This window comes from Pelophylax lessonae (assembly GCF_965119305.1).
Source record: "Pelophylax lessonae genome assembly, chromosome: 2".
Classification (NCBI taxonomy): Eukaryota; Metazoa; Chordata; class Amphibia; order Anura; family Ranidae; genus Pelophylax; species Pelophylax lessonae.
Genome location: NC_138769.1, coordinates 453,041,594 through 453,069,262, shown reverse-complemented (window position 1 = coordinate 453,069,262; position 27,669 = coordinate 453,041,594). Strand labels below are relative to the sequence as shown.

The window sequence follows — 27,669 nt, the reverse complement described above, 5'->3', positions numbered from 1 at the left end:
TGAAGTTTGTTTTACCTTCATTCATTCTATGCATTAAGATGCTGTGCAGCTCCCACCTCATACTTATCTAAGCCAGATCTTGATGCAGCGATGTGCATGAGACCCGAGGCTCTCCCTCCTGACTGGCTGGGATGCAGGAGCCATTGGTTCCCGCTGCTGTCAATCACAGCCAGTAAGGCGGGAGCGGGGCTGAGCCGCACTCTTTGTGTCTTATGAACGCAGAGAGCTGGCTCAGGAACGAGCATGCACAGGTGCCCCCACAGAAGGCGGCTTGCTAGGGGGGCACTTGGACAGGAGGAGGGGGCCCAGTGCGCCGGTGGGGGACCTGAGAAGAAGAGAATTGAAGCTGCTCTGTGCAAAACCACCGCACAGAGTGGGTAAGTATGACATGTTTATTATTTTTTTTTTTTAATAAATAGTTTTTCTTTAGGGCTCGTTTACACTTGCTTCAAAACATGACTTCGGACAAATTTTTTTAAAGCTCTCTGAACGCCAGTCAAAGCTCCTGTCACTAAATAAAATAGTTAGCTTAAAGTCCTGTGTACACCTTGCTTTTCCTTTGGCCCCCAAAACGATATCCCACATCCCTTTAGGGATGCTTCAAAGCCTCCATAGAAGTCTATGACAAAGCTTGCTTGAAGCACCTGCAGCTTTTGAGAGGCTTTAATTCAGCTTTAGCTTTGCTTTATTTTGGTGGTATTACAGGTATGAGATATCAACACACACAGGACATCTGCCAAGCTTCATTAAAGCTTCAAAAAAGCACCACCGAAGCATCGCAGACACATATAAAAACACATCTAACAAGCATGTTGAAGCAGTAGGCACTTTAATGTGTGTTGAAGTCAAAGCAAGTGTACATGAGCCCTTACAATTACTTTAACCACTTCTGGACTGGAAGGTTTTACCCCCTTAATGACCAGGCCATTTTTTGCGATACGGCACTGCGTTACTTTAACTGACAATTGCGCAGTTGTATGATGCTGTACCCAAATAAAATTGATGTTCTCCCCACAAATAGAGCTTTATTTTGGTGGTATTTGATCACCTCTGCGATTTTTATTTTTTTGCCCTATAAACAAAAAAAGAGCGACAATTCTGTAAAAAACAAAACAATATTTTTCACTTTCTGCTATATAACATTCCCAATAAAAAAAATAAAAAAAATCTAATTTTCTCATCATTTTAGGCTAATATGTATTTTGCTGCATATTGTTTGGTAAAAATAATCCCAATAAGTGTATACTGATTGGTTTGCGGAAACATTATTGCATGTACAAACTAGGGGAAAGATTTATGTCATTTTTATTTTATTTTTTTACTAGTAATGGTGGCATTCAGCGATTTTTAGCGGGACTGCGACATTGCGGCAGACAGATTGGACACCTAACTGACATTTTTGGGGGGACCAGTGACATTACTACTGTATTCAGTGCTAAAATATGCAATAATACTGAACTGACACTGGCAGGGAAGGGGTTAGCACCAGGGGCGATCAAAGGGTTAAATGTGTCCCTGGGGGGTTCTTTCTGTGTGGGGGATGGGCTTGCTGCATGAACACAGAGACCTGTGTTCCTAAATAGGAGGAACACAAGATCCCTGTGTTCATTACTGACAGAACAGCGGTCTGCCATGTTTACAGCGGCAGACCGCTGTTCTGGCTCTACTGCTTGCTGACCTTACCCTGTATATATACACGGCAAGGTGGCTCTCCTGCGCAGCATCACATACCTGTACCTGATCCTGCACTTCTGGGTTTGGGGCACGCAAGCATGCCACCGGCGTCCGCTCTTGCTTTGATTGGACACAGCTGGAGTCAACCCGCGGGTCCAGTGAAATCAATATCCGCCAGGACCCGACGATCATTCGGGACAGAAGCAGAACGGTGGTCTGCCTATGTAAACAAGGCAGATCACGGTTCTTTTAGTAGGGAAGGTAGTAATCTTGTGCTTTTGCAAATCAGGAACACTGATCTCTGCCTTCCCATAGTACAAGCACCGCCCCCAAAGTTAGTAAGCACATTTAGGGCACACGTTTAACCCCTTTCCCAGCCAGTGTCATTAGTACAGTGACAGTGCATATTTTTAGCACTGGTCACTGTATTGGTGTCACTGGTCCCCAAAAAGTGTCACTAAGTGCCGGTTCACACTAGGGCGAGCTGCGGACCCGTTCTAATAGGAGCGACACAAGTCGCTCCGACCTAGAAAAAGGGTCCGGAGCTTCTTTGGTCGCGGTGCGAAGTAGCGTCGCTACAGTGTGAACCGGCGCTTAGAGTCCGATTTGTCTGCCGCAAAGTCACTGAGTTATAAGTTACCAGTAAAAACAAAAAATAAATAAAAACTCCATAAACATATGTCATAGTTTGTGGACACGATAACTTTTGCACAAACCAATCAATATACGCTGATTGGGATTTTTTTTTTTTTAACAGAAACATGTAGCCGAAATTGATGAAGAGATTTGCTTTTGTACATTTTTTATTGGATGTGTTTTATAGCAGAATGTAATAAAAAATTAAAAAATATATATATTTTTTTAACCACTTCCGCACTGCTCACTGAGCCTCTACTGCGGCAAAGTGGCTCGATAACGTCTGACGACGTAGACCTACGTCACCAGATATTCCCCTCTCTCGCGCCGGAGGCTCGCTCCCGCTGTATTCAGTCACAGCGGGAGTCGGGCCAGGGGAGGAGCGGCGGCGATAGCCGCCGCTCTTCCCCGATCGTCGGGGAATCTAGTTTGGAGATCCGCCTGCTTGTGTAAACAGAGCGGGCGGATCTCCTAAGTGACAGGCAGGGTCAGATTGCAGGGTTCAGCATAGCTGAATCCTCGATCTGTCCCTGTGTCACATAGTCCCCTCCCCCCACGTCAGTAAGCACCAGGCATACATTAACCCCTTGTTCACCAATAAAAATTAGCCCCTTCCCTGCCAGTGTCATTTTTACAGTAACAGTGCATATTTATAGCACTGATTATTGTAGTAATGTCACTGGTACCCCCAAAAGTGTCAAAAATGTCAGTCAGGAGTCCGATCTGTCCGCCGCAATGTCGCAGTCCCGCAAAAAAAAAAAAATCGCAGATCGCCGCCATTACTCGTTAAAAAAAAAAAAAACACCAAAAATGACAGAAATCTTTCCCTTAGTTAGTAAACGCAATAACTTTTGCGCAAACCAATCAAAATACGCTTATTGCAATTTTTTTTACCAAACATAGGTAGCAGAAAACAAATTGACCAAAAATTTAAAAAAATTTAGATTTTTACATTTTTTTGGGGGGAATTTCATATAAAAAATGTGAAAAATATTATTTTTTCAAAATTTACGCTCTTTTTTTGTTTATAGCGCATAAAGTAAAAATCGCACAGGTGATCAAATACCACCAAAAGAAAGCTCTGTTTGTGGGAAAAAAGGACGTAAATTTAATTTGGGTACAGTGTCGCACGACCGCGCAATTGTCAGTTAAAGTCACACTGCGCCGAATCGCAAAAAGTGGCCCAGACGTAAGACAGCAAAATCCTCCGGTGGTAAAGTGGTTAAATTGTCAGTATTTTTTCATTTATAGCGCAACAAATAAAAACCGCAGAGATGTTCAAATTCCAAGAAAAGAAAGCTAGATTTGTGGGATAGAAAAGGACATCATTTATTTGGGTACAGCGTCGCACGACCGCGCAATCGTCAGTTAAAGTAACGCAGTGCCGTATCACAAAACATGGTCTGGACATGATGAGGGGTATATCTTCCATCCAGAGCTGAAGTGGTTAAAGGTAAGGCATTCTGTCAGGTGTGATTCTTAGACCATGAGGTGTACACAAGGAGAACCCAATAAGTTCGATGTCCCTCAGAGAGAGCCGATCTACCTGCATCAATTGTGGCCAGTCACCCTGATGTCCGCTCAGGAGCTCTGCACCAACAAGGTCACAGCATGGAATCCCCCTTCCTCTCTCCTGCCGCAGCTCCTGTCAAACGAAACAGCGCACAGAGATGACATCATCCACAAACACACACAGACACGTGATCATGCGCCGTTTCCGGTCTGTGGAACGCGGAAGTTTGAACGTCCCAGTTGAGTCTCGCTCGGTGATTCATTGTAGCTGTGGTGTGAGGGGGAGGTTCCGGATCACGAGTCTCGTTATGTCGGTGCTGTCCGGTATGGAGAATTCGGCAGGAGTGGTGCTCAGGAGAGCGGTGGAGCTGGACAACAACGGCAGGTTCCAGGAGAGCTTGGTCTGCTACCAGGAAGGCATCGATCTGCTGCTACAAGTGCTGAAGGGTCAGTGTATAGGAGGGGGAGGAGAGATACTAAGAGGGTAGAGGATGAGGGGAATGGGGGAGGGGAAGTAGATAGTCTGAAGACCCAAAGAATATAAACTGAACGTATAATAAATGTATACACTCACTGGCCACTTTATTAGGTACACCTGTTCAGTTGCTTGGTAACACAAATTGCTATTCAGCCAATCAGATGGCAGCAACTCCATACGTATGCATCTAGATGTGGTGAAAACGACTTGCCGAAGTTCAAACTGAGCTTAAGATTTAGGAAGAAAGAAGATTTGTGACTTTGAATGCTTGTTGGTGCCAGACGGGCTGGTCTGAGTATTTGAAAAACTGCTGATCTACTGGGATCTTCTCACACACCCATCTCTAGGGTTTACAGTAAGGCTGCACGATATTGAAAAAAAATCACATTGCGATATTTTTTTCCCCACGATATATATTGCCATATTTTTTTGCGGCGGATCCTCTTTGTCGCGCATTTTTAGTAGTGATGAATGTTGTGAATGTTGGCTGTGACTGAGCAGTGAGTGCCATGAGCAGTGGTGGCACAGCAAACCAATCACGTGTGACTGTGCACTGGGCAGCCTTCTGACCATACAGGGTTAAGGTAATGTAGGGCAGTACTGCAGCCTTCTGATTGTACCATACAGGGTTAATATTACTGTAGGGAACGGGGTGGGAAGTATCACAGCAGGTTAAGAGGACCCCCCCCCCCCCACTAGCAGAAGTACTCTCTCCTCCCAATACATATCCTCTTGCCCCCCCCCCCCACCCCATCCATCATGTGTGCTACTTGCCCTTCCCGGTTACTGTGTGCCCCCTCCACTGTATCTATAACAATGCACAGACCTCAGATCATCAGCTGGGCTCTGGCAGTGAAATCTCCCTCCCTCCTCCTTCTCCTGTCTGTTTACATCCGAACATATGCAGGGGAGGGGATGCTCAGTGAGAGGTGGGGAGAGAGGTGTCTTATGTTACAGGAGGATGATCGCTGCGAGTGAGACGGGCTGCAGATGTCTTATGTGCCCCCTCCCCCTTCCCATAGGCAGCGCTGTGAGTGATAGTACACACTTCTCATCTATCGCATGTCCGGCGATGTGGCTATCGTCAAGGTTCACTGCACGATGTCGATGTGCACATCGTATATCGTTCAGCCCTAGTTTACAGAGAATAGCCCGAAAAAGAGAAAATATCCAGTGAGCGCCAGTTGTGCGGATGAAAATGCCTTGTTGATGTCATAGGAGAATGGGCAGACTGGTTTGAGATGATAGAAAGGCAGCAGTAACTCAAATAATCCCTCGTTACAGCCAAGGTATACAGAATACCATTTCTAAATGCACAACACATCCAACCTTGAAACAGATGGGCTACAGCAGTCGAAGACTACACCAGGTGCCACTTCTGTTAGGTAAGAACAGGAAACTGAGGCTACAATTCGCACAGACTCACCTAAATTGGACAATGGAAGATTGGAAAAACGTTCCCTGATGAGTCTCGTCTTCAGCTGCAACATTCAGGTGGTAGGGTCAGAATTTGGAGTAAACAACATGAAAGCATGGATTCACCAGTCCTTGTATAAACAGCTCAGGCTGGTGGTGGTGTAATGGTGTGGGGGATATTTTCTTGGCACACTTTGGGCCCTTAGTACCAATTGAGCATTGTTTAAATGCTCAATTGGTTTGATAAAATGCTTGATGGGTTTCAAGTGAAGTAGCACGATTTCAATTCCATGATCGGTTTGACTGGGGGCTTAAACCCTCCTATCCTTTACAGCCAAGGAAGCTGCTTCTTTTTGATCTGCAACTGCCATTGTGCTGCATGTGATCAGTTATGACTCCAGAAATTTGATGGTTTGACAGTGGTTGAGGAAACTAGCAAATATGACAGTTCGCAATCCTGGCATTCCAGGAATGTAACTTTTTTTTAAACTGTTTAATCAATGGGTTTCATTCCCCCTGATTTACTTCTGCTCAGGGGCTCTGGGCTTCAACAAATGACAGCCTCCAGTAAGAAGAAACAGAAGTAATTTTGGAAACAATTTACGCCAAACACTCATTTTGGTAGTATATTTATTAAAGAGGAGCTCCAGTCTCCCCCCCAAAAATATAGGTGATCAGCTACAAATGCTGTAGGTGCTGACTTTTAATATAAAGACATGTACCTGTCCTGGGATCCAATGATGTCCTCACCCAAGCCAATTCTTTAATCGGCTTGGGGTGCAGGCGCTGGTTTCCTCCTGCACTTTGTAGATGGTCCCGTAGGCTTCTGTGACTTGTGTGTGTCCCAGAAGGCTGGGGGGGCTGAGGGGGGAGAAATATCCTCACCGATCGCCACCTATCTGACCTGAAGGTGGGAGCTGGTACCTGTCAAAACCAGGCTCTCAAACAAGCGGGTTTTGACAGGTACCAGCTCCCACACAAGCCTTGTTTGCATCCTCCCAAACAAGGACGATGCAAACAAGCTGAACTTCCCCCATTGGGTAAAGGTCCACTTTCATGTGGAATGTATGTTCCTTGCTAAAGAAAATAATTTTTTATCAAGTTGTTATAGGTAAAGTTCTGCTTTGAGGTTCCCTATTGTGTCGGCAAGCCTCATTAAAGAAGAAGACCTGGGAGTTAAAGGTGAGCTCCGGCATTTTCCAGGCACCTCTCTATCTGAGCTTCCACTTGGCAGCACATGTAAACAAAGGGGTGGGGTACAGGTGATGGGAGTGTCCTTATATGAACGCATCCCATATTTAGTCAATGTCATTGTCCCACTTCTTTATTTATGGGAGCTGCAGACCAGGGAATGACTCAGCCTGCAACTGATTGGACTAGAAAATAGAGTAAAGTGGAAGTTCAGATAGAAATGAGTTCAGAGGACACCCGAGCTCTCCTCTACAGGGGAGGTAAGATGGGGACAGATTTAACAGGAAAATCAAAGTTTACACACCCTGGTAGAATTTACTGACTTTGACAGCAGCAGGAGCCAATGAGGATAGAAAGGGGGCTGTCTCCATGTCTGAATGGGCACAGGGTGCTGTGGCTTGGCTTAGGTGCCCCCATAGCAAGTTGCTTGCTGCGGGGGCACTTGACAGGAGGGAGGGGCCCAAGAAGAGGAGGAAAAATGGGACAGATGGATTTGATCAGAATAGGCATCTGAAAAAACGGGTGTGATTTATTTGTTTTGCTTTGCTTAAACACTTTTATTGTGTGGAATCTCCTATATAGCCTTCCTTTAAACATTGTCTAACACAAGTTTTTTTTTTTTTTTGTTTTAGGTACAAAAGATGAAGCAAAGAAAACACACTATAGACAGAAATTGCGAAGCTACATGGACAGGGCTGAACAAATTAAACATCATGTGATAAAAGAGAAAGAAGGTTAAATGTCATCTGATATATTTACAATGTAGTTTTCTGGCAACATTTAACAACTGTTTTCGTTAACCAGTTCCCGCCCACCATATAGCAGAATGAAGGCCGGAAAGTGGTTAGGTTATCCTGACTGGGCGTCTCATGATGTCCAGCAGGATAAGCCGCTCGCGTGCACCCGCGAGGGCGCGCAGAGCGGCGATCGGTGGTGCGGTGAGTCACTCTGACACACCGCATCTCCGTTCCCGGTAAAGAGCCTATGACGTAGGCTCTTTACCATGTGATCAGCTGTGACCAATCACAGCTAGACACATCATAACCAGAAAGTGCCGTTTATCGGCTTTCCTCCATTCGCGCTGTCAAGGCGCGAGTAGAGGAGAGCCGATTGGGGGCTCTCCTGACGGGGGGGGGTCTGCACTGATAATCAGCACATTGATTATCTGTGCATACCCACCAGGGATGCCCACTAGAGCCCACCAGGGATGCCAATCAGTGCTAATTAAAGATGCCAATCAGTGCCCATTAGCAATGCCTGTCAGTGCCTCATCAGTGCTGCCTATCAGTGCCCATTAGTGCTGCCTATCAGTGGCCATCAATGTTGCATATCGGTGCAACCGATCAGTGCCACCTATTAGTGCCCATCAGTGTTGCATATTAGTGCCTCATCATCAGTGCAGCCTCATCAGTGCCTATTTAGTGCAGGAGAAAACTTACTTATTTACAACATTTTTAATATAAACAAAGAAAAACTTTTTTTTTTCAAAATTTTTGGTCCTTTTTTATTTGCCACCGAAAAAAAATGATAAAAATGTTGTTTGGGTACAGCGTTGCATGACCGCGCAATTTTCATTCAAAGCGTGACAGTGCCAAAAGCTGAAAATTGGCCTGGGCAGGAAGGGGGTGAAAGTGCCCTGTATTGAAATTGTTAAAATAAAAAAGCAATATTTTATTTTTTTACTTCATGGTTTTACTTGATAAGATTTGTCAGTACGATCAGCTGGTCTGCAGGTACAATTCGTCATCTCTTTCAGTTTTTGTGCTTTCTTAGTTCGGCTGGCTCATATAAAAAACATATACCTATGCACATAACAACATTCATGCTTTCATTGGTAAACCTTAAAGCCTACGTAAATGCAATCTTTTTTGTTTTAGTTTTCTATAGAGTAGGTTAGATCTTCTGTCAATTTTTAAATGCTGTGTTCCCACTGGGGTGAAATGCTCCTCTATTGGTCCTGGTTACCATTGTCACAGAGGCAGAAAGTGAGGGGAAATCAAAACCTTTTGAGTTGTCGTTAGAACAGGAAGCCAGAAAAAAATTCTACCTGGGGTGACGTGCTCCTATTGCAACTCTCTAGGATTGAAATTCTGCCTGCTTTTTAAAGATTTTTCTTCATTTACTGTTGTGTCTAGGACAGGTAATAAAGGTAAACTCCCCTCTATTGAGAGACACGACCAAAAATACATTGCCTGATTAAGCAAAGCACTGTTTCACTTCAACCTTTCTCTTATGCTGACTCTTTCCTCTCCTCACCCAAACCCTAAACCTTAACCACTTCTGGACCGGAAGGATTTGCCCCCTTAATGACCAGGCTATTTTTTTGCAATTCGGCACTGCATTACTTTAACCACTTCCATACAGAGCAGTTACACCCCCTTCCTGCCCAGGCCAATTTTCAGCTTTCAGCTCTCTCACATTTTGAATGATAATTACTCAGTCATGCAACGCTGTACCCAATCAAATTTTTTATCGTTTTTTTCACACAAATAGAGCTTTCTTTTTGTAGTATTTAATCACCACTGGGTTTTTTATTTTTTGCGATATAAGTGAAAAAATTGCGAACATTTTGAAAAAAAAAAACATTTTCTTTTAGTTTTCTATTATAAAATTATGCAAATAAGTATTTTTTTTTTTCATAAATTTGGGCCAAAATTTATACTTCTACATATCTTTGGTAAAAATAACCCAAATTAGTGGTTATTATTTAGTTTGTGTGAAAGTTATAGAGTCTACAAGCTATGGTGCCAATCATTGAAAATCACACCTGATGTACCGACGGCCTATCCCATTTCCTGAGGCCCTGAAATGTCAGGACAGTACAAATATTCCCTAAATGACCCCTTTTTGGAAAGTAGACATTCCAGGGTATTTAGCAAGAGGCATGGTGAGTTTTTTGAAGTTGTAATTTTTTCCCACAATTCTTGGGAAAATTAAGAAATCATTTTTTTTTTTTTTTTTTTTTACACAAAACTGTCATAATAACAAGTTATTTCTCACACACAGTATATTCATACTTGCAATTACTCCCCAAAATACATTCTGCTACTCCTCCTGAGTATGGCGATACCACATGTGTGAGACTTTTACACAGCCTGGCCACATACAGAGGCCCAACATTCAAGGAGCACCATCCGGCATTCTAGGAGCATAAATTACATATTATATAATTTCCTGACAATCTATCACACTTGAAGGCCCTGGAGCACCAGGACAATGGAATTACCCACAAAATGACCCCATTTTGGAAAGAAAACACCCCAACGTATATTCTATGAGGCATAATGAGTCTTTTAAAGATGTCATTTTTTTCCACAAGTTTTTGGAAAATGTGGAAAGAAAATGAAAACGCATTTTTTTTTTTTTACACAAAGTTGTCAATTTATAAGATATTTCTAACACATAGCATGTACATAGCAAAAATGACACCCCAAAATACATTCTGCTACTCCTCCTGAGTATGGCGATACCACATATGTGGGACTTTGTCACAGAATAGCCACATACAGAGGCCCAACATGCAAGGAGCAACGTGAGGTGTTCTAGGAGCATAAATCACACATATAATTTCATTACAACCTATCACACTTTTGAAGGCCCTGGAGCACCGAGACAAAGGAAACCCCCATAAAATGACCCCATTTTGGGAAGCAAATACCCCAACACCTAATTTAGGAGGCATGGGCTGCAGATAGGTACTCTGATGGGCTGCAGACAGCTACTCAGGTACACTGATCGGCTTCAGAAAGGTACTCAGGTACTCTGAGCTTCAGAGAGGTACTTGGGTATTCTGATGGGCTAGAGTCAGGTACTCGGGTAATCTGATGGGGTGTGCATTGCGGAGAGAACGAGCGGCTCGCGCTGGAGCCGCTCATGTGATCGGCTGTGATTGGACACAGCCGATCACGTGGTAAACAGCCAATTTCATTGGCTGTTTACCTTGATCTGGGATGGGCTCAGTCAGAGGGACGAGCCTCATCCCTGATTGCCGCGCTGTCTGCCCCCGGGGGCGCGCAGTAGCGGCGACAGGGGGCGATGTCATATGACGGCCGTCTGGATCAAGGAGCACTTCCTGCCGGCGTCCTTTTACTATGGCCCGGTATGGAAGTGGTTAACTGACAACTGCGCGGTCGTGTGATGCTGTACCCAAATAAAATTGATGTCCTTTTTCCCCCCACAAACAGGGCTTTATTTTGGTGGTATTTTATCACCTCTGCGTTTTTTGGAGTATACGCTATAAACAAAAAAGTGCGACAATTTTGAGAAACAAAAACTGTATTTTTCACTTTCTGCTATAGAACATTCCCAAAATCAAAATTTTTCATCATTTTTGGCCAATTTGTATTTTTGCCACATATTTTTGGTAAAGAAAAAACCCAATAAGTGTATTTTGATTGGTTTGCACAAAAGTTAATGCACCTACAAACTAGGGGAAAGATTTATGTCATATTTTTTTTTTTTTTTTACTAGTAATGGCAGCAATTTTTTTTTTTTTTAAGCGGGACCGCGGCGGACAGATTGGACCCCTAACTGACATTTTTTACACTTTTGGGGGAATCTGTGACATTACTACAGTAACGAGTGCTAAAAATATGCACTGTTACTGCAATAATGACACTGGCAGGGAAGGTGTTAACACCAGGGGCGATCAAAGGGTTAAATGTGTCCCTAGGGAGTGATTCTAACTGTGTGGGGGTCCAGACTTGGTGGATGGAAACAGGGCTCCTGTGTTTGGAAATAACAGGAACACAGGAGCCCTGTTTCAATCAGTGACAGATGAGCGGTGTGCCCTGTTTACAACAGCACGCCGCCTTCTGTCAGTCCCTGCAGAGATCGCCGGGTTTCCCGGTGGGAACCCGTTGCTTAGCTGCAGGGCTAAAGAGCGGGTACGTCAGTTTGTGCAGGAGAGCCAGACTGCCGCAGTATATCTGCGGCGGCTGGTCGTAAAGCGGTTAATGGGGAAATCCACTTACATTAAAAAAAAAAAAAAAAATTCTGAAGCATAAAAAATTGCCCCATCCATTTTCTAATTTAAAGCGGAGTTCCAGCCATTTCACTCACCTGTCCAACGGTCCAGCGATGCGGCCGCCCAAAGCCTCGATCCTCTCCCTCGGCGCCGGCATCACTGCTGTGGGCACCCGGCTGTGACAGTTTGCGGCTTCACAGCCGGGTACGCACTGCGCATGCGCGAGATGCGCTACGCGCCGTGATTGGCCGGCAATCTTCTGGGACCTTTGACATGTCCCAGAAGATTGCAGGGAGGGAGGGGGAGAGGAGAACTTCCGCTCAGGGTGCCATGGCGCTCCGAGCGGAAGTGGGCGCGGGCACCTGTCAAAACTAGGTACCCGCTCCCCCCCCAAAAAAATGACATGCCAAATGTGGCATGTCAGGGGTTTAGGACCACCTAAAGCGGAAGTTCCACTTTTGGGTGGAACTCCGCTTTAATGTTATTCCACACTGAAGCTGCTATCATTATTTCAAACTGTTAAAAAACTCAATGCAGTATGGCAACCCAAAAGCATTCTGAAAACAGTTGGTGTACAAAACACCCCCAGAATGGTCATTTCCTGCTTGTGCGATTGGCTTATTGATTTTCTTCTGCACCAACATACAAGTCGCCATTTAACACCATTTAACATTGATGGGTGTTCGTAATATTCTGCTTTAATTCATTTATGTAAAAACATTTATACCAAAAGGAAAAAATACTGTTGCTATTACTGCTTATAAAGTATTAGCTGGAGTCTGGCTTCAGTTTGTTAGTATATTTAAAGCTGCTAGTACATCTAACACAACCCCCCAAGACTGACAGTGCTGCTGTCCAAAGGTTTCTCTGTGCTCCTTCATTCAGAGTGGGAGGCACTCTAATACGGGGGGGGGGGGGGGGGGGTGATTTTTCCAGAAAAAAAAACGAATACAGCCATCACATCTAATGATTGGTAAGCTGCAATATCTTACATTTTTGGTTTTGGGTTTATTACCACTTTAAAGTGGTTGTAAAGACAAAGATTTTTTTTTTAAGAATAACAAACATGTTATACTTTATCTATTTTTTTTTTTTAAATGGTATTGCACAGAGCTACACCGAACCTCTTCTTCTTTTGGGGTCCCCCCACCAGCACTCTCAGCTCTTTCTGTTCTCGGCGCGCCCCCATAGAAAGTTGCTTCCTGTGGTGGTGCACCTGTGGGCTCGCTCAGGAGCTGGGCTGTGACCATCTATTGACACATACAGCCGGGCTCAGACCCGTCCCTGCTTCCTCCTCACAGCATTTAATTGACAGCAGCAGGAGCTAGTAAATCCCACTGCTGTCTCTGAGCCTGTGAGAGCCAGTGCTGCTGAGCTGCTGAAGATGGGCACAGCGTTGGACTGATACAGGTAGGTTTTTAGGGAAAGGGTGGGGGAACAACTAGTGGAGGGTTTTCTACCTTAATACAGGTAATGCATTAAGTTGTAAAACCTTCTAGCTTTATAACCACTTTAACATTGAATTTTACCAGAATTATACACTCAAATTGTAGCCCATATGAATTTGCTTTTGGTGATTGACACATCTATTTTTTTTGATGCAGAGGGAAAATATCACAAGCAAATCAAGATTGTAGAAAATTCAACGGGTTACAGTTATGAAAACCTTTTCAAGCCATATGTGGATGAAACTCTAACAGAAGTGTGGGTGGAGGACCCATATATCCGGCACACTCATCAAGTAAGTGTGAACAGGGATGTCCAGGAGGCAGTAGTTATTCTCACACATAGGAATTATTTATATATTGAAGCCTGTCTATATTTCCAGTGCTGAGGGAGATAAAAATGTGCTTATACCGCTACTTGTTGGTTATATGTATTGTGCTTATGTGGATTATCATTAAGTATTTCATTGTAGCTTAGTTCCAAAAGATTACCTTGGTGACAAGCACTAAATACCTTGGAGTCAATAATAGAAAATAGATTTGTTTTAGTTATTTTCATATTTTGTTGAGCTACATTTATTTGTTTCTGTGGCACTGAAAGATCTGTGCAATATTGCACCAACAGAATTTAGCTCTCTAAGTTGGATGGAGGCTAAAGCCCCGTACACACGCACCGATTGTTGGCCGTAAATTTTCGGCCAACGTCCGATCGGCCGATTGTCGGCTTGTTAGTATGATGCTTCCGACAACCGACTGCGACTTTTCGGCCGAACAAAATATGGTGTGCAGGCTATAAAATTTTTGTTGGCTGTCACCAGAACGGCTGATTGTTCCTCAGTCAGTACAGATTTCGGCCGACAAAAGTCAGATGAGCAAGACTGGGCATGCTCAGAGAAGGAAAAAACACACGAAAAGTAGACCAGAACATGACATCACTTCTGCAGTTGGTTGTTGTTGGCCAACAAAATTCGTGTGCAGTCTAGAGCACATTTTAACCAACACAACACTGGACAAAAGACGGCCGATCGGTCGGCCAACAATCGGTGCGTGTGTACGGGGCTTTAGGGCCTCTAAATGCGGTCCTACACCGAGGAAACCTATGACAGCTCTGTCTTTAAAGCTGCCATTTATTTTTGGGCAGCTTCCTCTTTCCAGGACTCTAAATATGTTCAGCTGCACCATGAATAAGTGGCATAACTTACCTTTTTAGAGTGTAAGCTTTGACAAGCAAATCCCTCTGATTTCTCTTTTACTGAATTATAATAATAATTGTATAATAATTGTGACTGTACTATCTTACATCTACATTTTGTAAAGCTTTGCACAAACTGTTGGCACTATATGAATCCTGTAAAATAATATAATAATAGCTTTTGGCTGGGAAACCAGAAAATGAGACAAATTGGCTGCTTCCATTCATAGTTCAGTAATGAGGATTTGGCTATCCTGGAAGTTACATTAGGCGTTTGAGTATTCATTAAATACAAACTGATAAACCCAAGTTCTGTTAAAAAAAAAAAAAAAACGATAAGTCCTATTTAAATTTTATATTGATCTCCTATCAGGAGTAAGCAAAATTGTAATTCAGGAGTGTAAGGAGTATTGGAGCTCTGTGTAAGCTGTATTTTAGATTCCTCCTCACTTCTTGTCCCATGTTGTCACAGGGACAGAATGTAATGTGAAATCTCTATTAGAACCGGGGATGACAACAACAGAAACAATGTTTTCTCTTTTAGTAGAGAATAAGAGGGAAGCATAATAGCCTCTGTCAGGTTTTAGTGATGTCCTTGTTTTCATGACCCAGTGAAATTTTCTCTCCTTATTTTTCATATAAGTGTCTTAGGAACAGAAAGTGAGAAGAAATCATACCAGGACCCAGACAGTAATAAAATTTGACAGATGTTCTAACAATTCTTCTCTCTATCCAAAACCCTAAAAAACTGGAGTTTGGCTTTATTATACTACTTTAAATCTAATGCAAATGCAGAACGTATAAAACCTTGTATAATTTTTCCACCTTATTTTACCCCAGACCGGACCTCCAGCTGCAGCTGGAAGTGAAACATTTAGCAGTGGTTTTCCTACCACTGCTAAATGTGACAGGTGAGCTCAGGGATGCTGGTTGTTAAGAAGTTGGCACCCGCCAGCATCCTAACAACCATGACTCATCCCTGCTGTCAACCGGGAACTCCCACTAAATCCTCTGTCTCTAATCCCTGTGCTCTGAACAGATGTTTTATATGGATAGGTGCTGAATACATTATCTAATACAGCATTTTCAACCAGGGTGTCAAGGCACCCTGGTGTGCCTTGAGGTTCCTTCAGGGGTGCCTTGGCAAAATGCCCAAAAATTGTATATGAGCCAGCGTGTGGATGAAGTTTGCCCTTTTAGTTACATTAAGTCACAGGTTTGCATCATCAATTGATAAAGAGGATGTCGGTCGCCTGCATAGCATCATTGTTAGCCCCTTCCCTGCCCCTCTCCATCAGCATTGGCATCACATTAGCTGAGTGTTGGAGAAAAACTGAGGGAGAACAGAAACATTGGAATACTAGTTGGTACCAGTTTGCCAAAGTATATTTGCTTTGGAAGGATAAATCACCTCTAATGTTGGGTGTCCTACTTGGACTTGTGGATGTTGCTGCATTATGTAAAGCTATTAGAATAGGTTTTACATTTTAGAATGGGGCGCCTCTAGACTGTCCATCATTTTTAAAGGGTGCCTCGAGATTGTCCAAAGTCTTTAAAGGGTGCCTTCACCTTGACAGAAAAAGGTTGAGAAACACTGATCTAATAAATACATAGCCATTTTAAGCAGAATCTAGAACTCTGTGTTTGAAAGATCCTGAACAGTAGGCCTGTAAAAATTTGAGAGATACATTAAATGTTACAAAATGTCACAAAATGTGTCCTCGTCAAAAAAACCATGGCTTCTCTTGCATGTTGAGAGATCCCATTGATCATCTTTAATAATTTTTTCATCCCTTTTTCAGAATTTTTCAGTGTAAATCCCTGCTGTTGCCAATTTAATATACTGTAGGAGTGCTTACAGGACCCCTATAAATTATGACCTTAAGAAGAAAATAATTGTGTGACTATTTTTTTTCCTATAATGTAAATGGACAAAGACATATTGGATATTTTGGTTATTCATGTTACAGATTAAATCATTCTAGTAAGAATAATTAATTGCAAAAGATTGTTTTGTTTGTATTTCATACTCTAGTAAGAATAATTAATTGCAAAAGATTGTTTTGTTTGTATTTCATACTCATTTGAACGGTCTTTCTTTTTACAGCTGTATAACTTTCTACGATTTTGTGAAATGCTTATTAAGGGGCCTTCCAGGATCAAGAAAATCAACTTGCTGACTTCAAGAGATGAAGTAAGTTTATGAGCATTTCTGGTCTTATACTATAACCTATACACAAGTTCAATTTGTCCCTGCCTCCATGGCTTGCTCAGACACGACCAATAGAATATATACTAAGAAAACATATTTAAAACCCATAATTGAGTGATCTATTTCTATGTAAAATAAAGTCTTATTTAGAGTGAGCATATTTTTCCACAACACATTTATGAGCCAAAATTGAGGGCTAGGAGTTCCACCTACACAGAGAATGGACACCAATACTAATACATGTCCCTAAGGTGCTGGGAATAGAAATCTGTGAAGATGTTTACATAGAGTAGCAAAGGTTTGTCAGCATACTGGAAGTGTTGCTCTTGTCCTCATTTTTGTTATTACTGATTAGCATTTTATCACCTTGTAAATCATTTATTGTTCTTGTACTTCAAATCTAGAAGATGTTCATTCTTGGCTTTAAAAATGAATAATTTCTACAGTAACATGTTAAAACTGAGCTGTAACCAATTATTTTGTAAAATTCAGCAGCTTAGTGTGACTGGGCCAATGAAAGCTGATTTCTACAAATCACAATGCTTCCTAACTATGCTCTAAAATAAAGCCCGATTTACCTATACAAGTGTGTTACAAGTAATTGCCTGCTTCCAAATGAAACAGTAGTGCAAACAGTATTTCTATTTCTGGTATACCTATGCTATATAAGAATAATCTTATTTCCACTTAGGCGTATGCCTGTGTGAGGGCTGTGTTTGCCTGCATGGGGATGCACAGATGTTCTGTGCATCTCTATGTAGGCAGTTTCATTCATGTCATTTGGGACGCAGCAGCTGCACAGCCACAGCCAGTTTGACAGCTGTGTGGATTCCCAAATACACACTTTGACCAAAGATGTACGGGCATTCTCATGGGCGTACCCTTAAGTACATGCATGTAAATCTAGTATGTAATTCAGGTTTCTAATAACCGCATAAAACAGAAATACCACACTGTGAGTTTTCATGCTGATCCACATTTCACTACCTGAGGAAGTCACCAATCAGGAACTTGCACATAGGGTGAGAGTTTGGAGCATACATATTCTTTCTGTGTCAGGAACATCCAGACATACAAAATGCAGTTGTAAGCCATTTTACTGCGTGTTTTATTTACTTTATCGGATAAAGACTCTCCATAAATCATATGGGTAGTTTCTTCTGTCAATCAAGCACATTAATATAAAAAGAAAAAAGATGGTAGGCAAACAAGTACACTACTGTTATTTGAATTCTGAAGAAATAAGAGTCCTGGGGATGAAAAATTTTGCAAAGAAGAAGTAACTGTGACAAATTATTATTGCAAAAAGAAATGGCATAGATCTACAAATTTAGATACTTTGCTGTCTAATGGTAACAACAAACAGTTTATCCACAGTCGTCCTTGTGAATAAAGGGTCCAGGTGGTGTGTCAATTTCTAATGGCTGGTTAGGTGTTTGGAGAAAAATATATACACAAATAAAAGGGAGGAGAGATATTGGGGTTGATTTACTGAAACTGGAGTGTGCAAAATCTGGTGGAGCTCTGCACTGAAACCAATCAGCTTCCAGGTTTTATTACCAAAGCTTAATTAAACAAGCTGAAGTTAGACGCTGATTGCCTACCATGCACAGCTGCACCAGATTTTGCACTCTAGTTTTAGTAAATCAACCCCTTTGTGCGTGTGTGTGTGCGTGTGTGTGTGCGTGTGTGTGTGCGTGTGTGTGTTCGCGTGTGTGTGCGCTTCCCTATTTAGGGGAGGAGTGTAGCTAGAAATCCATGTCCTGATAAGTCTCTCTGTGAGACAAAATACATTGGTGTTTCAATTAGGTACTTGGGGGTCTTGTGACCCCAGGTGTTTGGTGGTGAGAGAAGTGGTGGAGGTCTCCCGGATAGTGTTGAGCGAACACGGACTGTATTATTCGTGTTCGTACCGAATAATTGGATTTTTTTTACCCGAACACGGACACTTTACTGTATGTTCGGGTAAAAATCCGTGTTCGGTCGTTTTATTTCCGGGTTTTGCATGCTTTGGCGCTCTTTTCATGGCGGGCTTTCAACAGCCAATCAACAATCGTTTAACTGGTGTGCCTTAAGCCATCCCAGCCATGCCTGCAAATGTCTTAGTAGCTGTGATTGGCCGTCTGAAGCATGTGACCAAGTCTTTATAAGTTCGAGGCAGCCGCCGCAGCAGCGTCATTCTGCTGCTTAGCTAAGGGACAGAGCACACATCAATGTGCTGGCTGCTGATTAGGGAAAGATAGGCAGGAAAAAACCATTTGTGTCCGGATAGAATTGAGGGACAGGTCGGAGTGTTTAGGCAGGGCGAGTTGTAGGCATTTTAGGGATAGAGTCTGCTGAATTATAGGGTCAGTGTCTTCTACAAACTACAATCGATATTGCTGTGTGGGGGGTGGGGTGAATCTGCACTCAATCCTGATCTACGATCTCTTCTCAATCCTGTTAGGGACAGAGTCTGCTGAATTTTAGGGAAACTGTGTTCTACAAACTACAATCGATATTGCTGTGTGGTGTGGGATTGGAGATAGGCAGGTGTCAGTGATCCACATCCATTTTTCTGTGTGTGAGCTGCAGTGAACACAATCTTTTTGGGCTGCAGTGAACACAATCTTTTTGGGCTGCAGTGAACACAATCTTTTTGGGCTGCAGTGAACACAATCTTTTTGGGGTGCAGTGAACAAAATCTTTTTGGGGTGCAGTGAACACAATCCTTTTTGGTGTGCAGTGAACACAATCTTTGTGGGGTGCAGTGAACAAAATCCTTTGTGGGGTGCAGTGAACACAATCTTTTTGGGGTGCAGTGAACAAAATCCTTTTTGGGGTGCAGTGAACAACATCCTTTTTGGGGTGCAGTGAACACAATCTTTTTGGGGTGCAGTGAACAAAATCCTTTGTGGGGTGCAGTGAACACAATCTTTTTGGGGTGCAGTGAACACAATCTTTTTGGGGTGGAGTGAACAACATCCTTTTTGGGGTGCAGTGAACAAAATCCTTTTTGGGGTGCAGTGAACAAAATCATTTTTGGGGTGCAGTGAACACAATCTTTTTGGGGTGCAGTGAACACAATCTTTGTGGGGTGCAGTGAACACAATCTTTTTGGGGTGGAGTGAACAACATCCTTTTTGGGGTGCAGTGAACAACATCCTTTTTGGGGTGCAGTGAACACAATCTTTTTGGGGTGCAGTGAACACAATCTTTTTGGGGTGCAGTGAACACAATCTTTGTGGGGTACAGTGAACACAATCTTTGTGGGGTGCAGTGAACACAATCTTTGGGGGGTACAGTGAACACAATCTTTGTGGGGTGCAGTGAACACAATCTTTGTGGGGTGCAGTGAACACAATCTTTTTGGGGTGGAGTGAACAAAATCATTTTTGGGGTGCAGTGATCAAAATCCTTTTTGGGGTGCAGTGATCAAAATCCTTTTTGGGGTGCAGTGAACACAATCTTTTTGGGGTGCAGTGAACAAAATCCTTTGTGGGGTGCAGTGAACAGAATCTTTGTGGGGTGCAGTGAACACAATCTTTGGGGGGGTACAGTGAACACAATCTTTTTGGGGTGCAGTGAACACAATCTTTGTGGGGTACAGTGAACAGAATCTTTGTGGGGTGCAGTGAACACAATCTTTGGGGGGTACAGTGAACACAATCTTTTTGGGGTGCAGTGAACACAATCTTTGGGGGGTACAGTGAACACAATCTTTTTGGGGTGCAGTGAACACAATCTTTGTGGGGTGCAGTGAACACAATCTTTGGGGGGGTACAGTGAACACAATCTTTTTGGGGTGCAGTGAACAACATCCTTTTAGGGTGCAGTGAACACAATCTTTGTGGGGTGCAGTGAACAACATCCTTTTAGGGTGCAGTGAACACAATCTTTGTGGGGTACAGTGAACAGAATCTTTGTGGGGTGCAGTGAACACAATCTTTGGGGGGTACAGTGAACACAATCTTTGTGAGGTGCAGTGAACACAATCTTTGTGGGGTGCAGTGAACACAATCATTGTGGGGTGCAGTGAACTCAATCTTTGTGGGGTACAGTGAACACAATCTCATACTTCTGAAGATTTGAGGGTGCTGCCTGTTCCATACTCCCCCTACTCCTCATCTAGCCTTTTAGGGGTACAAACAATAGTAATTGGGGCCTAGTGTGGTTGTGTACGTGTGATATACATACACTTTTTTTGGATCATATTTTCTATTCCGCTATTTAATCAAAAACCTTTGGGGATCAGTTAAATTGGGGGATAGTCTGTGTTGGTACGTGTGAGAGAGATCCACCTTTCCAAGTTGTTGGGGTTCATCTCATACTTCTGAAGGTTTGAGGGTGCTGCCTGTTCCATACCCCCCCTACTCCTCATCTAGCCTTTTAGGGGTACAAACAATAGTAATTGGGGCCTAGTGTGGTTGTGTACGTGTGATATACATACACTTTTTTTGGATCATATTTTCTATTCCGCTATTTAATCAAAAACCTTTGGGGATCAGTTAAATTGGGGGATAGTCTGTGTTGGTACGTGTGAGAGAGATCCACCTTTCCAAGTTGTTGGGGTTCATCTCATACTTCTGAAGGTTTGAGGGTGCTGCCTGTTCCATACCCCCCCTACTCCTCATCTAGCCTTTTAGGGGTACAAACAATAGTAATTGGGGCCTAGTGTGGTTGTGTACGTGTGATATACATACACTTTTTTTGGATCATATTTTCTATTCCGCTATTTAATCAAAAACCTTTGGGGATCAGTTAAATTGGGGGATAGTCTGTGTTGGTACGTGTGAGAGAGATCCACCTTTCCAAGTTTTTGGGGTTCATCTCATACTTCTGAAGATTTGAGGGTGCTGCCTGTTCCATACCCCCCCTACTCCTCATCTAGCCTTTTAGGGGTACAAACAATAGTAATTGGGGCCTAGTGTGGTTGTGTACGTGTGATATACATACACTTTTTTTGGATCATATTTTCTATTCCGCTATTTAATCAAAAACCTTTGGGGATCAGTTAAATTGGGGGATAGTCTGTGTTGGTACGTGTGAGAGAGATCCACCTTTCCAAGTTGTTGGGGTTCATCTCATACTTCTGAAGGTTTGAGGGTGCTGCCTGTTCCATACTCCCCCTACTCCTAGCCTTTTAGGGGTACAAACAATAGTAATTGGGGCCTAGTGTGGTTGTGTACGTGTGATATACATACACTTTTTTTGGATCATATTTTCTATTCCGCTATTTAATCAAAAACCTTTGGGGATCAGTTAAATTGGGGGATAGTCTGTGTTGGTACGTGTGAGAGAGATCCACCTTTCCAAGTTGTTGGGGTTCATCTCATACTTCTGAAGGTTTGAGGGTGCTGCCTGTTCCATACCCCCCCTACTCCTCATCTAGCCTTTTAGGGGTACAAACAATAGTAATTGGGGCCTAGTGTGGTTGTGTACGTGTGATATACATACACTTTTTTTGGATCATATTTTCTATTCCGCTATTTAATCAAAAACCTTTGGGGATCAGTTAAATTGGGGGATAGTCTGTGTTGGTACGTGTGAGAGAGATCCACCTTTCCAAGTTGTTGGGGTTCATCTCATACTTCTGAAGGTTTGAGGGTGCTGCCTGTTCCATACCCCCCCTACTCCTCATCTAGCCTTTTAGGGGTACAAACAATAGTAATTGGGGCCTAGTGTGGTTGTGTACGTGTGATATACATACACTTTTTTTGGATCATATTTTCTATTCCGCTATTTAATCAAAAACCTTTGGGGATCAGTTAAATTGGGGGATAGTCTGTGTTGGTACGTGTGAGAGAGATCCACCTTTCCAAGTTGTTGGGGTTCATCTCATACTTCTGAAGGTTTGAGGGTGCTGCCTGTTCCATACCCCCCCTACTCCTCATCTAGCCTTTTAGGGGTACAAACAATAGTAATTGGGGCCTAGTGTGGTTGTGTACGTGTGATATACATACACTTTTTTTGGATCATATTTTCTATTCCGCTATTTAATCAAAAACCTTTGGGGATCAGTTAAATTGGGGGATAGTCTGTGTTGGTACGTGTGAGAGAGATCCACCTTTCCAAGTTGTTGGGGTTCATCTCATACTTCTGAAGGTTTGAGGGTGCTGCCTGTTCCATACTCCCCCTACTCCTCATCTAGCCTTTTAGGGGTACAAACAATAGTAATTGGGGCCCAGTGTGGTTGTGTACGTGTGATATACATACACTTTTTTTGGATCATATTTTCTATTCCGCTATTTAATTTAACTGGGCCTCCATGCGAGACCTGTGTGCCTTGTTGCGCTGTTTTGAGTACTCCACCAACATGGCCAGTGGCAATGACGCCGTTCTCAGCTTAACTATCCCACTTCTATGCCTCCTTGAAAAAACAATTCGGGCGATGATGGAAGAGGATGTGGCACAGGATGAGGAGGAGGAGGAGGATGAAGAGGTAACATTTCCAAGGCTTTCAGGGCAGTCATTCGCAAGGGGCTCCGAGGGTGGGTTCCTGCACACGCAAACGCCAGGGACGCAATTGTCCAGCAGGGGCACAGTTCTGGAGGATGAGGAGGAGGAGGAGCTGGAGGAGGAGATGGAACCATGTTCACAGCAGGGTGGCACCCAGGCCAGCTCATGGCCATCACTGGTGCGTGGCTGGGGGGATACAGAGGACACGGACGATACACCTCCCACAGAGGACAGCCTTTCGTTGCCTCTGGGCAGCCTGGCACACATGAGCGATTACATGCTGCAGTGTCTCCACAACGACCGCCGAGTTGCCCACATTCTAACTTGTGCTGATTACTGGGTGGCCACGCTGCTGGATCCCCGTTACAAGGACAACGTACCGTCCTTAATTCACTCACTGGAGCGCGATCGCAAGATGCGCGAGTACAAGCGCACGCTGGTAGACGCCATGCTGCTGGCATTCCCATCTGACAGCGGGGCCACAGTGGAAGCACAAGGCAGAGGAGGAGGAGGAGGAGGTCGCCAACGCAACCAGGGCACCGCCAGCACCTCAGAAGGCAGGGTTAGCATGGCCGAAATGTGGAAAAGCTTTGTCAGCACGCCACAACAAACAGCAGCACCAGCAGCTCAGATGGAACGTCTTAGCAGGAGGCAGCATTTTACCAACATGGTGGAGCAGTATGTGTGCACACGCCTACATGTAGTGAATGACGGGTCTGCCCCCTTCAACTTCTGGGTCTCCAAATTGGGCACATGGCCTGAGCTTGCCCTTTACGCCTTGGAGGTGCTGGCGTGCCCTGCAGCCAGTGTATTATCTGAACGGGTATTTAGCACGGCTGGGGGCGTTATAACAGACAAGCGCAGCCGCCTGTCCAGAGACAATGTGGACAAGCTCACGTTCATTAAAATGAACCAGGCATGGATCCCACGGGACTTTTCCGTACCTTATGCAGAATAGCAATGGATACCGACCTTACCCACCCATTGTTCCATTTTTGCTCTTTCTCACTCTTTTGGGGTGTACCCTCATTTAAAATTTTTGAAAAGAAGCAGTGTTGGCTACCTCGTCCTCCTCCTCAGGGCCAGATTAATGTAGGGGCTATTGGAGCTGCAGCTCCAGGCCCCTACCTTTTATATAGGCCCCGGGTTGGCCATATTCACTGTTACCGCTCTTCTGTCACTTGTAAACACAGAAGTCTGGCTTCTATGCTCGCTTCCCCAGGCAGCACCCTCAGAACCTCCCCACACAGCGTGAAGGCCGGACAAGGAGGGACAGTTGGCGATGCATGGATGTGTTTATGGGCTTCAGAGACAGCATCCCATGTTGAATTAGGCATGCATGGCTGCACCCTTCCTCCTCTGGGTGCATGGCAAGGCACGGCCCTTAAGGCCCTTCAAAATCCTCAGCACCAAGCCCATGATGCTCTTAATCCGGCCCTGGTCCTCCTCCACCGCCGCTTCCACCTACACCACCCATAGGTGTGCGCAGCCTATTGCATTAAGGTGTGCACCCCAAAGTTGAAATACACATGCATGTGTTTGCCAGCAGGGAGAGTAATGTATCGGGGCCATGTACCTGTAGGCAAGGAGAAATAGAGCAGAGCAGGTCCCAGGGAGATCTTTCCCATCTCCTCACTGGCAATGCTATGTGCCCTAGGTGATTAGGGTGTGCCCAGGCACACCCAGCACACCCTGTGCGCACGCCTATGTCACCGCCACATCCACCACCACCTCAACCTCCCTCCTACTCCATATGGGCCTCGTCCTTCAGAGATGAAGAAGAACATTGTTTTATTTTTCTGTTTTTTTTTGTTGTTTTAAGTTATTTCCCTATCCACATTTGTTTGCAGAGCACTTGCCATGCTCTTAATTACGTTTTGCTGCCATTTGCAGCACTCTAGCCCTTTCCTTTGGTGTTTTAGAGCCATTTTAGTGCCTTAAAGTTCGGGTCCCCATTGACTTCAATGGGGTTCGGTGTCCGGGAAAAGTTCGGTAAAAGTCCGGGACACGGACCCGGACTTTTTTTTAAAGTTCGGCCGAACCCGTCGAACACGGACATCTAGGTGTCCGCTCAACCCTACTCCCGGACATATACACTTTGTGGCCGCATGTGGATATGATTCAATAAATTGATAGAGACGTGACTGATTACAACAGCAGCAAAAAAAAAGATAAGATACATATGGATTAATAGGGGAGTCCCCTGGAATACAAGTAAGACTGTTCATTTTATTACATCTATCGATTAAAACATTGAGATGACCATTGAACCGACTGATTTCAATGTTTGTCTGTGCATAAAAAGCGATTTATAGAATTTTGGAAAGAGTCACTTTGTATGATGGGACAAATGGTGTTCAGTTAATAAGGAGAAATCCATCTCTGGGTATACCGATTTTATATAAAATCATGAAAAGACAAACTGTATTTGAATGGACCTGAAACATATGTGATCTGTGCAAGATATGTGTTCAATGCAAGTTGTGACAAGTGTAACACTGTTTTGAATAAGGGTCAATCGGGAGACTTTGATGTTGCGGATGTCCATGATTTGACAAACGACACAACCCTACTATAGGTTGTTAAAAAACAGAATTACTAAAAAAATATTCAGAATGGGCATATACCAGTGCATTCACAAAAGTTGTATATCTTCTACAATTTACAACAAGCCACCAATTTAAAAACTAGAGCTGTCTAAAGGTTGAATGGACAGTTTTAGTTCAATCTTATTTTATTGCAGGAAAAAGATTTTACAAAACAGGTAAAGAATAAAAACATTAGAAAAACAGCTATATTGGTGAACATATCATACAGCAGTAGTTATATATTACGTCATAATGTATCATGGTCTATGAATGCACAATTCGAAAGTGGAGTTAGAAGTAGATAAGCAGTAATGCGATATAACATATTCCATCTTTTAACAGCACAAATAACTATAATGACATAAAACAGCTGTAGCGGGCTTCAAGATAAAAGAGGAGGTAAATTGGTACGGTTGGCAGTGTCATATAAAGGAATCCTGAAGTGACTTGCTGATGGTCTATAGGTGATAATAGAGGGATACCTGTAAAGGTGGCCAGACGCGTACCGTCAAGAGTAAATAGGACAGAGTGAAGACAAGTACAGCAGATATAGAAGCAAGGGAAGGATCAGAAGAAACAAAGGGGGGGTGGCGGACTGCGCACATCCCACTACGATCCATCAGCACCCGACTCTGCGGGCGTCTCTATCCAGGCCTTGAAGCCATCTGAACAATGAAACATGTCCCAGAATGACCACGTGGCGGAGAACCGTTCCTCCCTGCCCTCCTCCCGGGCCAACAAGCTTTCCATGTCTCTTATCCTATCCAGTTTAAGGGCCCATTCAAGTTTAGAGGGTACGTGCACAGTTTTCCAGTGTCTGGGGATCACCGTCCTGACAGCCGCCAAGAAGAATCGAAGGACATCCCTCTTGATTGACAGGAGCCAGGCAGCAAAGACAACCGGGCTAATTCCGGTGTAGTAGAGACCGTAGTTGCCTGGAGCCTGCAGTACAGAGCAATGATTTCATTCCAGAGGTTGCGGATCTGGGGGCACTCCCACCAAATATGTAGAAGCGTACCTCCTAGATGACATGTACCTCCAACATCTGTCTGAACGAAGCAGGTCGATATACTTAGCCATGGAGGGGCATCTGTACCATCTGGTTAGGAGCTTGAACCCTTTCTCCTGAACGTGAGTCGCAGGGGACATCGAGTGGGTTAGAGCAAAGCATTTACGCCAATCAATAGGCGAGAGAACTTGTCCCAATTCTCTACTCCATGCAACAGTATAGTTCCGCAGGTTCAGGCGAAGGATACCCAGAAGGAGGGAATACCGTTGTGACACCGTGTGGGTGGGAGGATCATTTTGAAGCAAGATGGCGTCAAACGCCGAGGGGTCCCCGCGGACGTCAACCAGTGAGGGTAGGGAGCTGATGTAAGAGAGGACCTGATGGCGCCGCAACCAGCCTGCAAGGTCATCCACTGGTACGGTAGAGTCCTGAGGTAGCAGTAAGGAAGGGTCAGCACGTAGGAGTTGTGACACTCGCCGACGGTCTGCCGCGTTCCAAGGTCCAAATCCTGGATTCAAAATTGCTGGAGGGAAGGCCCGGGTGCCAAAAAAGGGTGTCATGGGACCCTGGGGACTTGAGAAACGGCCCGACTCATTCAGGCGATCCCAAGTCCGCAGGGTCTGGGAAGTCAAACTGCCCAAAGAAGGCACAGGCCCCCGTAGACACAACAGGGTTCAACGGTAGAGCTCTTAGATCAAAATGGGTGAGAAGACGTTCTAATTGAACCCACAATTTAGTGGAGGCGTTGTGGAACCAATCCACTATGCGTGTCAGGGTCGCTGCCCGATGGTAAAGAGCGAAGTCGGGGATACCAGAGCCCCCTCTAGATTTCGGGAGAGTGAGTGTCACTTATTTCAAGCAAGGGTGAGCATTTAGCCACACGAAGCGTGAGAGAGCCTTACGCAATTTATC

General features: G+C 44.0%; 1 protein-coding gene across 1 annotated transcript in view; it reads left to right on the top strand.

The window, feature by feature from the left end:
* Positions 1-27,669, top strand: part of MITD1 (microtubule interacting and trafficking domain containing 1) — a 236,909-nt gene that overhangs the window by 179,260 nt on the left and 29,980 nt on the right. Inside the window, exons 30-33 of the mRNA XM_082246937.1 lie at positions 4,068-4,269; positions 7,540-7,641; positions 13,478-13,614; positions 16,618-16,704. Coding sequence (XP_082103063.1) covers positions 4,068-4,269; positions 7,540-7,641; positions 13,478-13,614; positions 16,618-16,704 — 528 coding nt within the window. The remainder of the gene's footprint in view (positions 1-4,067; positions 4,270-7,539; positions 7,642-13,477; positions 13,615-16,617; positions 16,705-27,669) is intronic.